The sequence below is a fragment of the Lycium barbarum genome, chromosome 9, assembly GCF_019175385.1.
Source record: "Lycium barbarum isolate Lr01 chromosome 9, ASM1917538v2, whole genome shotgun sequence".
Lineage (NCBI taxonomy): Eukaryota > Viridiplantae > Streptophyta > Magnoliopsida > Solanales > Solanaceae > Lycium > Lycium barbarum.
In genome coordinates, this window is record NC_083345.1 from 38,039,084 (window position 1) to 38,052,650 (window position 13,567).

A 13,567-nucleotide genomic window follows, 5' to 3' on the forward strand; every position below is an offset into this window, starting at 1 on the left:
TACTTGGCCAACCAAGGCTCAATGTTACACATACCTGGCCCTACCAAGGCTCAGTGTTACACATACCTGGCCCTACCAAGGCTCAGTGTTATTCGTACCCAACTGCAGTGGTGTGCGCGCGTTACGTGAGCATACATACATATACATCTATACACATACTACCCGGCCATATAGGCTCGGAGTTCATAGTAGCCATACATGGGCACACATACATACAACTCATAAGCATCTTTACTACTTTCATCACTATCATCATCGTCATCGCCATTACCATTATAGTCGTCATCAATATCATTATCACTATTATCATCATTCATCACACTTATCTTTATAGGCTTACTCGTCATACGAGGAACTTAGTACAATCGTAGCATATCAAGAATCGTGAGCTTAATAGCTCGGAAGATCGAATCATTAATGAGACATCATAGACTTATAGAAGATTTAGATGTTTGGCCAAAGAACCATGCCTTATGAAAGAAGGGTTAGCCTTACATACCTTTCCGTTCAACTATTTACCATTTGCACGTTCTCCTCCGAAGCTCACGTTTCTACCTTCATTAAAGTCATACTATCATTAGAATCGATAGCTAGCATACATGACTAAACTAGAGAAAATCGGGCAACGCCTCCTCTATTTATACGACATTCCTCTATAGTGTATTTCAACTCTCAAACGTCAACAATACATTCACAATACTACAACAATAGTCATTATTCATCCACATTATCCATATTCTAGACTCACTTTTCACTCATCCATATCCATGGCCATAACGCACGACTATGTCCATTCACGTACATTGTTCATCTCATGTTCTCAACATCATTTATAACACATTTACATTACAATACATCAAGACCCATAACTCAATTCAAACTATTTCTCAAAATGGCACTATTCCACATTCATTGACCCATTTTGCCATACCTCTCTACAATCCAATTATTTCAACTCTTAAATACCTTAAACAACATAGAAACATCATAAATCTTACCTTAGATGTCGTAGGAACAAGCCTTGGTTGATAATACTCCACTTGAGCAAAACCCTAGTTTATCCCCAATGAGATTTCTTGACTTGTATGATCCTTAATGGGTTTTCTTATACTCGATTTACTTAGTTTATGTTGTTGATCACCAAATATCCTTGAATTATTGTGGAATTTTTGTAGAGAGAGGTTTTAGAGAGAAGAGGGTGTCATATGGAAATGAAATAATGAACTTGGTCTCTTATTAATAACCCAAAATCTGATCTTAAATGAACAGTCATCGAAAGAGCACAGTAGTCGTAAACACAGTTTACGGTCCGTATTCCAATTTACGGACTGTATTTCGTGGTCGTATTTAAGGATGACAGAAACAGAAAGCCAGGCTGAGGACATGGTGGTTTACGACTCAGTTTACGGGCCGTATTTCAGTTTACGGTCCGTATTCCAAGTCGTCTTTAACCATTCCAACATTTGACAGAAAGTTGAAGTTTTTGGAAGCTGAAATATGACATGGCAGTTTACGGACCGTATACCACTTTACGGTCCGTATTTCATTTTACGACCAACTGGCCAGAATGCAAACCTGCAACTTTTCACATTTCCAAAACCTATAATTAGTCATTGTGGAGCATAACCTACCTTTCATTGCAATTGCTTTTGAAATCTTACTTAGGGTCGTCAAACGACGTTCCCTTCTTATTAAAACATCATATACTCGTATTTTTCATTAGTCTATTCACTGTACGTTCACGGGGGAATTCCCAAGGTATAACAGGGGTAAACTCACAACGAAATCCATGTTGATCTCCTCCCACTTCCACTACGGAATCTCAATATTCTGAGCTAGGCCTCCAGGCCTTTGATGTTCGACCTTCACCTGTTGACAGTTCAAGCACCTAGCCACAAAGTTAGAAATATCAACCTTCATGCTCTTCCACCAGTAGTGTTGTTTCAAATCCTTATACATTTTGGTGGATCCCGCATGAACCGAATACTTGGAACTATGAGATTCCATCATTAATTCTTGTCGAAGACCATCAACATCAGGAAAACAGAATCGTCCTTGCAACTGCAGAACGCTATCACCAGTACCCACAGTAAAGGAAGTGTACTCACCCCTTTCCACTCCATCTCTTAGCTTTGCCAAAAGTTCATCATCATATTACTTAGATTTAATCCTTTCTACAATGTCAGACCGTGATGGATTGATTCCCACTAACTCTCCATCTTCAGTTTCATCAAGCCTAACCCCAAGACTGGCAAGCCTTCGAATCGCCTTTCCCATGGGCATGTCATGAGCATGCAAATAAGCCAACGTGCCCATAGATTTCCTACTCAAAGCATCAGCAACCACATAAGCCTTACCAGGATGATATAGAATATTCAAGTCGTAGTCTTTTAACCACTCCAACCACCTCCTCTTGGAAACTCTTTTCACAAGCTTCGGACCATTGAAACTTAGCAGTCTTCTGTGTCAATTTAGTCAGTGGAGAGGATATTGACGAAAAACCTTCCACAAGCTTTCGGTAATAATTTGCCAAACCCAAGAAACTACGAATTTCAGTCGCACTAGTGGGTCTAGGCCAATCCTTCACCGCTGCAATTTTTTTAGGGTCTACTTTAATGCCTTCACCAGTCACCATATGACCCAAGAAAGCCACAGAATCAAGCCAGAATTCACACTTAGAGAATTTTGCATACAGTTCGTTCTCCTCAAGAGTTGTCAAAGTTATCCTCAAATGATTAGCATGATCCTCACGATTCTTAAAGTACACCAAAGTGTCATCAATAAACACAATAATGAAGCGGTCTAGATATGGCTTAAACACACGGTTCATTAAATCCATGAATGCAGCAGGCGCATTAGTCAACCCAAAGGACATGACTAGAAACTCAAAGTGCCCATAACGCGTATGGAAAGTTGTTTTCGAGATATCCTTTTCCTTTATCTTTAATTGGTGATACCCAGACCTCATGTCAATCTTTGAAAAGAACTTAGCACCCTGAAGTTGGTCAAATAGATCATCTATCCTAGGCAAAGGATATTTATTCTTAATGGTCACTTTATTAAGTTGATGGTAATCAACGCACATCCTAAGCGAACCATCTTTCTTTCTAACAAACAAGCCTGGAGCACCCCAAGGTGAGGAACTTGGTCGGATGAAACCTTTATCCAACAAGTCTTTCAACTGATCCTTTAACTCCCTTAGCTCCGCTGGAGCCATACGATAAGGTGGAATAGAAATAGGTTGGGTGTCCGGAATAACATCAATCCCAAAATCAATAACCCTATCAGGAGGAATACCAGGAAGATCTTCAGGAAACACTTTGGGATAATCACTAACTATGGGAACAGATGCAAATTCAGGTACTACGGCTTTTGTATCATTAACAGCAACCAAATGGTAAATACACCCTTTCGTAATCATCTTGTAAGCCTTAAGATAGGAAATAAATCTACCCTTTGGTTTAGCAATTTCACCCTCCCACATAATAACAGGCTCATCGGGAAGGGCGAAACTAACTAAATTATGGCGACAATCCACATTAGCATAACATGCAGACAACCAGTCCATTCCCATAATTACATCAAAATCCACCATTTCAAGTTCATACAAATTAGCCACGGTCTCACGTCCCTTAATCACAACAACACAAGTTCTATAAACTCTAGAAGCAATAACAGGAATACCAGAAGGTGTATCAACAACAAAAGGTTCCAACAAAGGTTCGGGTTTCATACCCATATCAAGAGCAAAATAAGGAGTCACATAGGATAAATTTGAACCCAGATCAATCAATGAGTAAGCATCATGAGAACAGATGGTAAGGATACCTGTAACCACAGCATCAGAAGCCTCAGCTGCCTACTTACGAGTCAGCCCATAAAGTCGAGTTGTCCCTCCACCAGAAGTATTAGCAACTTCCTTTCCTTTGCCATTATTATGAGCATTCTGATAATTATTGATAGCATTACCAGCAGGCGAATTTTTAGCAGATGCAGAAGCAGGCGAATCATTCTTTTGGTTATTCATAGCAGCCAGCTCACGTAGCCACTTTCTGCAGTCCCTCTTAAGATGCCCCCTAATACCAAAGTGATGACAGATATGATCCTCCCATACAGCGGACCGACTACTACCTTGGGAGAACCTGCTTTGGTTGTTATTCTTCTGACCTTGCCTACCAAAAGGTACACTAGCATTCGAATATGCGCCAGACTGAGCAGGTGTTGAATACCCTTTACTCTAACCTCCTTTAAAATTATTATCACTAAAACCATCTGCCAATCGGGCCCTCTTGTTCTGATCTCGATCCAGCCTCTCCTCATTTTTCCAACTCTCTTGTTGTTCAGCAAACCCAACCAGCGATGAGAAAGTGCAAGTAGGAGACATAGCCACAGGAGCACATGCAGACTTGATACGTGGTACCAAGCCTTTCACAAAACGAGTCAACTTATACTTTTCAATCGGAATCATGTATAAAGCATACCTTGACAGACGGGGGTACTCCAAACTATACTCACGAACTGACTTATTACCCTGCTCTAGCTTTTCAAACTTCGTAGCCATAGCAATTCTTTCCTCATCAGACAAGAACCTTTCCATGAATGCCTCTTCAAATTCAGCCCATGTTGGAGCTAAATCAGTGTCACTCCTCTCAGATTCCCACATCTCAAACCATACGTGAGCAACATCCTTCAACTGATAAGAAGCAAGCCTTACAGCGTCGAAATCTCGGGCATCCATTGCCCTCAATGCCTTGAAGGTCTCATCTAAAAAGTGTTGGGGGCCATCCATCTTTCGTGACCCAAAGAACTCTAGTGACTTCAAGTCGAGGAATTGCTTAAGTCTGCCTCCACTGTGAGGTCCCACACCTCCACACTGCTGCTGAGCAGCAACCAATGCAGTCAACATTTGAATAGCGGTTTGCATAGTACCAATCTCAGGTACACCCACAACAGGAACAGCAGGAGCAGGCGGTGCTTGATTTCCAACATCATTCCCATTACCAGCATTCGCGCCCCCAAGGTTTCGATTAACTCCCGTAGGACGTCCTTGGTTACCATTTTTGGATCACGTCAGAGCCATTTCTGCAAGGCACGAATTAACTAGCAAATTAGAACGATCCTAAAAGGACTTTAAGCTCTACAGCACAATCTAGAATCAAGAAGAATAGGAAACACCTATAAATGTCTTGGGAGTTTCTCGGTCATGCAGGTGATAAGGCTGCACGAGGAAAACTCCACTAGACACACCTCCATAGACACCGACAATAATCCTAGGACGTATTTAAACCTAGGCTCTGATACCAAGCTTGTCACGCCCCAAAACCCACCCTAGACGTGACCGGCATCCGACGTCATGAACAACATCGGAAGAACCTAAATGATACAATAATAACACTTGAACCCGCCAGGTTCAACATTCGCCTCCAACAGTTTATAAAATAAAGGTAAACAAATCATGCATATAAGAATTAAATCAGCGGAAGTCTTTAGTTATCTATACTTGTCAAACATATCAACGTGCCCAAGAGTTAATCAATAACTCAACAACTACCCACAATGTATACTAGGGGACTTCTAAGATAAAGGAATAATAGTCTAACTCATCGGGACGCAGCCCGGAAAACTAATGTAATGAATAAATAAATCAATAGGGTGTCCCACGAACGAATGTGTGGGCTCACCAAATTAGCCACAACAGCAAGTCCTTCCTAAACGCCTGGAGTATCAAGAACCTGCTCTTCTCTGTTACCTAACATACCATAAAAAGCAACAATGGTATGCCTGAGCACTTCGTACTCAATGAGTGCCTCGGGGACAATAAGTAATACAAAAATAAAGTAAAATAATACATAAAGAAATCAGTCCTGAAAATCATGTGAAACCAATGTAAGAACAGTTATTCAGTTTGTGTATCTCAATAAGAATTATTAAAACCGATTATAAGGCCTCCTGTCAAAGTACAGCTTCAAATATGCCTTTCAATTGATCATAATTAACAACAACAATTCCATGAGAAAATAAGAATATCACACATGCCAATACAGGCCCAAGAATCAAGCACATCGAAAGGGTGAACGTAGAGGTTCCCTTGTCACAGCGCACCACACCGGAATATGGAATTCTCGGTGGCTATCCTTCCTCCCGAATAGTTAGGCATTAACCGCACTCCGGGTAGCGAACCCGGTAGTGGCCACTCTTCCTCCCGAATGGCTAGGCAATTACCACACTAGGATCCATAGTGGCTACCCTTCCTCCCGAGTAGCTAGGCCAAACACAACAACAAAGTTCATAGCATAGAAGCCGATTCACAATTTGTCTCAAAGTATGTCACACCATCAATTAGCATTAAAGTTCATTATGTCATATCGTAAAGATTAAGTCATTTCAATCAATGTTTTAAAAACGTATAACCTCTTTACAAAAGATTTCATGTCCCAATTCATCAATGAAAATGTCATTACCAACTCTTAACCATCATTATTAAGCATCTCTCATAGAGGAAAACATTCATAATATCTTATACATATATAGGGTTTGTTACAATCTAGGTTTAATGTGGGTTTGTCCCCTCACACACATTAACCACTATTTGGACATGAATTAGAGTTAAAGAAACATGAAAAGATTACTTTCCCTTTCATTCATTAAAGAATCTTGAATAAAATTTATAATTTCAACAATAGGTTCAAAAGTGATTTTCATTCAAAATAAGTTTTCAAAAGAGAGACATACAAATCATCTTTATCGTCAAAAATGATTTTTTTTTAAGAGACATACCTTAATACGTTAAACAAAGTTTAACAATTCACTTCCCTAATGAAGAACACACAACCCTAGCTTGAATCACTTTAGGAAGAATTATGTTACAAACCCTAAGTTTTGGTCACAAGAATCATGTTAAGAATCATGGGTTTGATGTTAGAATAGATTAGTAATGTTAAGCGTGTTCTTACCTTTGATTTGAAGACTTGGAGAGATGATTTTGGTGCTTAGGGTTTGGAAGGATGAAAAAAATGGGAACAAAATAAGACCATACCCATTTTAAACCCAAATTTTCTGCCAGAAACGGAGAAAGTACGGCCTACAAGTACGTCCCGTACTTGTAGCCCATACTTAGGCTGCCAAGACCAGTGAAGAACGGAAGAAGTACGTCCAAAAGGATGTCCCGTACTTTCGGGGCGTGCTTTGGGCGAAATCTCCAGCTTTTGTGCCCTTTAGTAAAACGAACATAACTCTTTGTACATAGCTTTGCTCGGGCTGGGCGACCTAACTTGGAAAGCTATTTCAAAGATCTACCACTTTCGAAAAGGAACTTTTTCCAAATTCGCAACACATTTTCATGAAAATCGCCCAGAAGATAGACCTACCAAAACTTAGGTAAAGTTAAGAGCCCTTAAGAACTTCAATTGTTGGTTTGACTTCAAAACAACCATCTTCCACCTGAATTCATCAAGAATGGATTCATATAGATATAATATCATGTTAACACTAGATTTTTACACATTCACACCTAACTCGGATTTACGGGATGTTACAATGAGCTCCTTTCTCCTTCTTCTTCTTCTTCTTCTTCTTCTTTTCAGCCGAGAAATGTGGAAAACTGGGTGAATCCTAGTTGGTTGAGGTAATGCAACTCATAAGCAACATGACTAAGCTTCTTGATCACATTATAGAGCCCATAATACTTAGAAGTGAGCTACAAATTGCTTTTTAAAGCAACAAAAACCTACCTGTAAGGCTACAACTTTATATAAACCCAATCACCAACTTCAAGTCCCCTTTCAGTTCTTTTCTTATTTGCATAATATTTCATTCTCTACAGAGCCATTTTCAGATTTTTCTTCAAAACTTTGGCTACCACATGTCTTTCTTGTAACCAATCAGCCCCTGCAGGGGCTACTTTTGGATTGTGAAATAGGAGGGTCATATCCATACAAAATTTTGAAAGGAGACATTTGTGTGGCTTGCTACTCAAGGTGCTGAAACTAATTTAGTTTCAATCAAAGTAGTAGAATATGTTAGGGAGTTGGGACGTTAGGCATTAATTACCTGTTAGCTTATCGATGTTTCTATCACCCCAGGCCCAACACAAAAAAATAATATTTTTCTTTTAAAACTTAATATAAGATAAATTTTCCCTATATTTTACATCAATACGCATCTATTTTGATATTTTATAAAATTTAAAATCTTCCCTGATTATTCGGTATGGTTATAGATTTATATATATAAAAAAAAATATTTTATTAAAAGAAATCTAAAAATAGGTTCGGTACGGCTCAATTCGGTTGGTTCAATCAATTTTTAAAAACTCATTAACACCCTTAATGAAATCTATTTTATTTTATATTGTTTTTTTTTAATTTGTATGAATAGCTAGATCTTTTAGTAGCACTGGGACCAAATCTATGTCTAATGGACAACATCAATTTTGCCTAGCGAATTTTAAAAGGGATTTTTTTTTAAAAAAAAAATACAACTTTTGAAAATATTTACGTCACATAGCCCAATATACAATATTATACAACATTATAGCTGGGGAAACACTATACTTGGGGATAGCATTGTGCATAATGTATAATAGTGTATAAAAGATATTTATACACAAATATGGACTAAATTGAGTGTTTATACACAAAGTATGAGTTAAGTGGCCTAAGTATTTTTAAAAATAGACATAAAGCGTAATTTCCCCTTTTTTAAAAACTAAGATGAGTTTTTAAAGATTTTGTCAAGGAACAAAAGTTCAAAGACCCACCTAAATCCGATTTCTAAATCCGATTTTCTGCAATTTTATACCACCAGAACACATTGAACTAATACCAAAGAATATGGGAGTGATAACATTGACTTATTTCCTCAACACCATTCGTGGGGAAGCCCCAAATTTAAATAATGGCCAGCCTTCAAACCTAAAGCTGACTCCTCTCCTTTCTGTTCCAAAGCCATCTTGGGTCGTCAGAACTGAGGCAAGTTAAATTTTTTTCTTTTTTGTTTATTTCTATCTTTAAATTTGTTTTCTTGTGCTGATCAATTCTATCTTTCAACCTACTAACTGGTTTTCAACAATACTGGTTTACATACTTGCTTTTCTTTCAGAAATTAACATAAAGTTTATTTTGAAGCTGCATTCAGCATTAGAATCTTAGGGGTCGTTTTGTAGGATGAATTAGAGAAAATCATGCATGTATTAGCTTTGGTATTATTAATCCCTTGTTTGGTAGTGTTGTTCAACCTATGTATACACCCTATTAAGTACTCCCTCTGTCCCAATTTATGTGACACCATTTGACTATGCACGGAGTTTAAGAAAGAAATTAAGACTTTTAAAATTTGTGGTCCAAAACAAGCCTTAGATACTTGTGTGACTGTGAATCATCTCATAAAGTTAAATTGTTTCTAAATATAGAATGGTAACATTCTTTTTGGGACAGACTAAAAAGGAAAGTGTTGCCGCATAAATTGGGGCAGAGGGAGTACTTTTCATATACATAGCAAACCATGGTATTAGCAGAGTTACTAATACATGGATAAGCATGATTAAAGACAGAACTGCCCTTAATACACCAAACCAAACAGTGGATAAGAAATAATCCCAGCATTACTAATACACCCTATTCAGTTCTATTCTCATACGCTCTACCAAACGACCCCTAAGGATTCCAAATGAAGCAGAATGAATATTGAGCATTATATTGCTGACCCCGACTAGTTTTGGGATTGAGACATAGTTGTTGTTCTTGTATTGAAGATTAGAATCTAACAGAACTTAATGCATGAAAATGTGTCGAAACTTGTTTCAGAGAAGCTGGTTGGAATAGCTAGTGTTCAACTTGTACATGTTTCAGTCTGGACTACTCTTAAACAGATTTTGCTTACTGCTCTGAGTTTTAAGATTCATTTTTCACTTAGTCCAAGTTTTATCAGAACCTGCTTATAAAAGATACGGTTTATCTCATATCCAACTTGACTTTGTGCATCTGTACTAAACAATTTTTACTGTCATCATTGTCTCATGCAACAAATTACTGAAATGAACTCAATTGATTGAAAGTAAGATCCTTAGAATAGCTCAATAGAAGAATACAAAGGGATTCAAATTAAACCAGAAAGCATAGTGTAAAGCTATCTATGCATTTGATAGAGAATTTATATGGAGATACAGAATCAGAGACTGCATCTCTTTGCTGAAGTGTCATAGAAAGTATTGGAAAATTTGATTTTGGAATGATAACCCTGGGGAAACAAGAGATAGTCACTTGCTTATTAAAGTCAAAGAAAAGAAATTGCATTAATGTTTATCAGGGAAGCTTTTCTTTTTTACTTTGCTAAGGTGTTTGTGTTCAAGGTGTTGCCAGTGAGAAAGAAAAGAATATTTTATGTTCCGTAACAGTAATCGTAGGCATCATTCCCAAACTTATTTCAAAGTTCTAACTATCATATTTAAGGAAAGAAGAAACCTCAATGCAATTTTTATATGGTGGTGTCTGGGCCAGCTTGCGCACACCTTGACTTTTCCACTAGGTAGCTGCTACTTCCCACTAAAATAAGTACGGGGTAAATATACTCACCAAGATTAGGCACACGAGAAGAAATCACCTAGTTTTTCTTGTGTCTAGGGATTTGATCCCAGGTCTCCGAGATTTGCACCAACTTCATTGACCTTGGCCAACACCCCTCGGTGCTAAGACACCTGATCGCTAATGTTTGAAGTTTGGAGCAAAATTTGGTTATGATATTGATGATTGAGCCATTTATGGTTTGGGGGTGAATGTCGGGAAGACGAGGGAGAAGAACAGAGTGTATTGAACCACTGATTGGTCTTCAAAAGATCCCATGTTGATAATGTGAAACCGGTTTGTATATTTACTTTTGCATCAGAAAATTGATTGGGTGACACTTCTTAGTGTTTTAATACTTATTTTGAAGCTGTATTTCAACATAAAAAATCCTAATAGAAGTTACTATGTGAAAATGTCTCGGAACCTGGTCTAGACTAGCTGGTTGGAATAGTTAGACATTCAGCTCCTACAGTTCAAGTATGGGATATTTCTGGTCAGATATTTCCTTAGTAGTTGCTCTGACCTTTAATAATCGTTTCCACTGGATGGTGGAACTGAAGATTGGTCCAACTTCTAGGTGGTTTTACTCAATCTGGATAATCCAACATAACTTCATATATTGTACGACACCACCTTTTCTATCATGCAATGAGTTACTGAAAGGAATTAATTTGGGATGATAGTCCAAGAAAAAAATAGATAGATTTAAAGAACTTATGTTGAAATGGAGAATTAGAGACCGCATCCCTTTTCTGAAGTGTTACAGTAAAAATTGCAAAATTTGGGATGGTAATCCAGGATGCCGGATTAAGGATTACATATTGTCTAGTTTTAAGCTGGTTTAAATCCCATCCCAGTATCAGAAGATTGATCGAGCATTTTAAGATTTATTTTGTAATATAAGTATCATTGAGTTAATGATTTAGTTAGTCGTGAAAGAGACTTTTGTCCGCTGTTTTGGCTAATTGATCAACGACAAAGATAGCTCAATAAGCATTTACTCAAAAGTAAGCAATGTTTAAGGCTTCCATAATTGTGCTTAAGGTTGGACAGTCAAATGTATCATGGATTAGGACAATCAACTACTGATCCTCTTGTATGAAGCAGGCATCTATACTTATTTCACATGCATCTAGAACTTGCCTGTACGTTATTTGAGTGTAAGATACTTAGATCAAAATCTTTTCATGGTTACGATTTATGAACTTTGTTGCAGTCTAATGTTCGCAAAGCAAGAAGAAGGCAGCCAGATCCTCCTTGTGTTGTCTGTAAAGGAAGTGGCAGAGTTGAGTGCTACCATTGCCATGGCAGAGGTTCATCTCTCTCTCTCTCTCTCTCTCTCTCTCACACACACACACACACAGAGACAGATACTTACAAACTAAGAACTATGTTTGCACATCTGATGCTATTTGGATCTCACAGTCAAAGCTGGTGTAAAAATTTCTTGAGACACTCAAAAACGTAAATGCGTTAGTGTTGCCTTTGAGCTATGGTCTGCTCATCATTGGGTGCTCGAAGTCTTGGTTGGGCTTGATCTGACTTGATTTAGTTTGGAGTACTCTGAGGAAAAGGAAAAATTTAAAATAAGATAAGGATAATGATGCCATAAGGCTTAAAGTACTTCTTTTGATTCCCTAATTATTTATGAATTTGGTAAATACTGGAAGCTGAATTAGGAGGATATAGCCATATGCTATAACTCCTTAGTAGAAAGTTTATCATGGCCTAACCGCAGATGTCTCCATGTGGCGCTCTCTTTTCTTGGAAGTCAACTATTTTCCCTTCTAATGCATACTTCTATGTGCTCCATGATCTAGTTAATTTTCTTAAGTCAACCTCCTATTCGTGTTAGGTCTAATTCCTATTACTTTGGCTGCATATTCCCGTGATACAGGGAGGACTAACTTTGTGGACCTAGAAATGCTTCCAAGAGGAGAATGGCCAAAATGGTGAGGTATCAAGCTATTCAATTTCTTCCACATTGTAAATAGTATTACTGGAGCTGCTGGGGATCCCACAATCTAATGCATATTTTGTAGGTGCAAGACTTGTGGTGGAAGTGGGCTTGGCTACTGTTCTCGTTGCCTTGGAACGGGTGAATACCGGTATATAATGGGATTCTCTTTCATGAGATGGGAAACTGATGACCCTGAAGGTAGATATTAGTCAAGCTGACATTGAAATAGGGACAAGTAGTCCGCCAATCTGCTTCTAAGAACTTAGTTATTGGAATTCAATCTAGATAGGTGATGATCTGGCTTGTTTGGACCTTTTTGCTGCAGTTTGAACCAAACTGCGGATTGATGTTTCCTGGAAGAGCTTCAAACTGCGGAATGATGTTTCCAGGATGATCAAGGTTGAAGCTATACCTAGTGCAGGGACTGGAGCTTATTTAATTGGAATAACTAGAGTGCTACAAAATGCAATTATTAAAAAGAGATGAACATAGTGAAATGATATTTGTGTAGTTAACCTGCTGCTAGAGCTCCACTATTAGGGTGAGAGCTTTGCTATATTCTTGTAAACATTGTCTCAGGTGTATCTGTCGACTTTTGGAACTGTGGCTGGAAATATTCCCTATATGTGGAAAATCAAGTTACAATATACTACCTCTTTTCTTTTTTCTGGTTACTACAGTACAAGAATGCTTGTTATCATCACTTTTAATAAAGACAAAAATGAGCTCTCTAAACATCCCAATGGCCTCCCAAGGTATTAAAAAGATTCTTCCCTTGTATTTTCTGTTAAAAGCTATTTCGTTGGGATACAAGATTCTTTGCAGTGGAGGTGTTCCTTAGAATCGTGTCTTACATTGCTCCAACTTGGAGAACAAAAGTGTCATTTTGATGAAGGTTCAACTCCTCTGGTTACACCCATTTGCCACTTGCTTCCAAAGTCTTAAGTTTTCAAAAATGAACTCCACAATAATGTTCCTTTTTTAGCTTATTTTTCAGCTTCAAACACCAGGACTCCTGGAGTTAGCAACAAAGATAAAGCAGTCT

At 38.1% G+C, this 13,567-nt stretch overlaps 1 protein-coding gene across 2 annotated transcripts; it reads left to right on the forward strand.

Annotated features, from left to right (window-relative positions):
* Positions 1-8,708: 8,708 nt before the first annotated feature.
* Positions 8,709-13,169, forward strand: LOC132611341 (uncharacterized). Of its 2 annotated transcripts, XM_060325774.1 has the most exons (5): positions 8,711-8,969; positions 11,779-11,875; positions 12,460-12,514; positions 12,605-12,720; positions 12,848-13,169. In XM_060325774.1, exons 1-5 carry the CDS (start codon positions 8,832-8,834, stop codon positions 12,850-12,852), a joined length of 411 nt encoding a protein of 136 aa, XP_060181757.1. In that variant the 5' UTR covers positions 8,711-8,831; the 3' UTR covers positions 12,853-13,169. The 2 variants fall into 2 exon arrangements, with proteins under 2 accessions (XP_060181755.1, XP_060181757.1); XM_060325772.1 differs by having other exon boundaries at positions 8,709-8,969; positions 12,605-13,169.
* Positions 13,170-13,567: the final 398 nt, after the last annotated feature.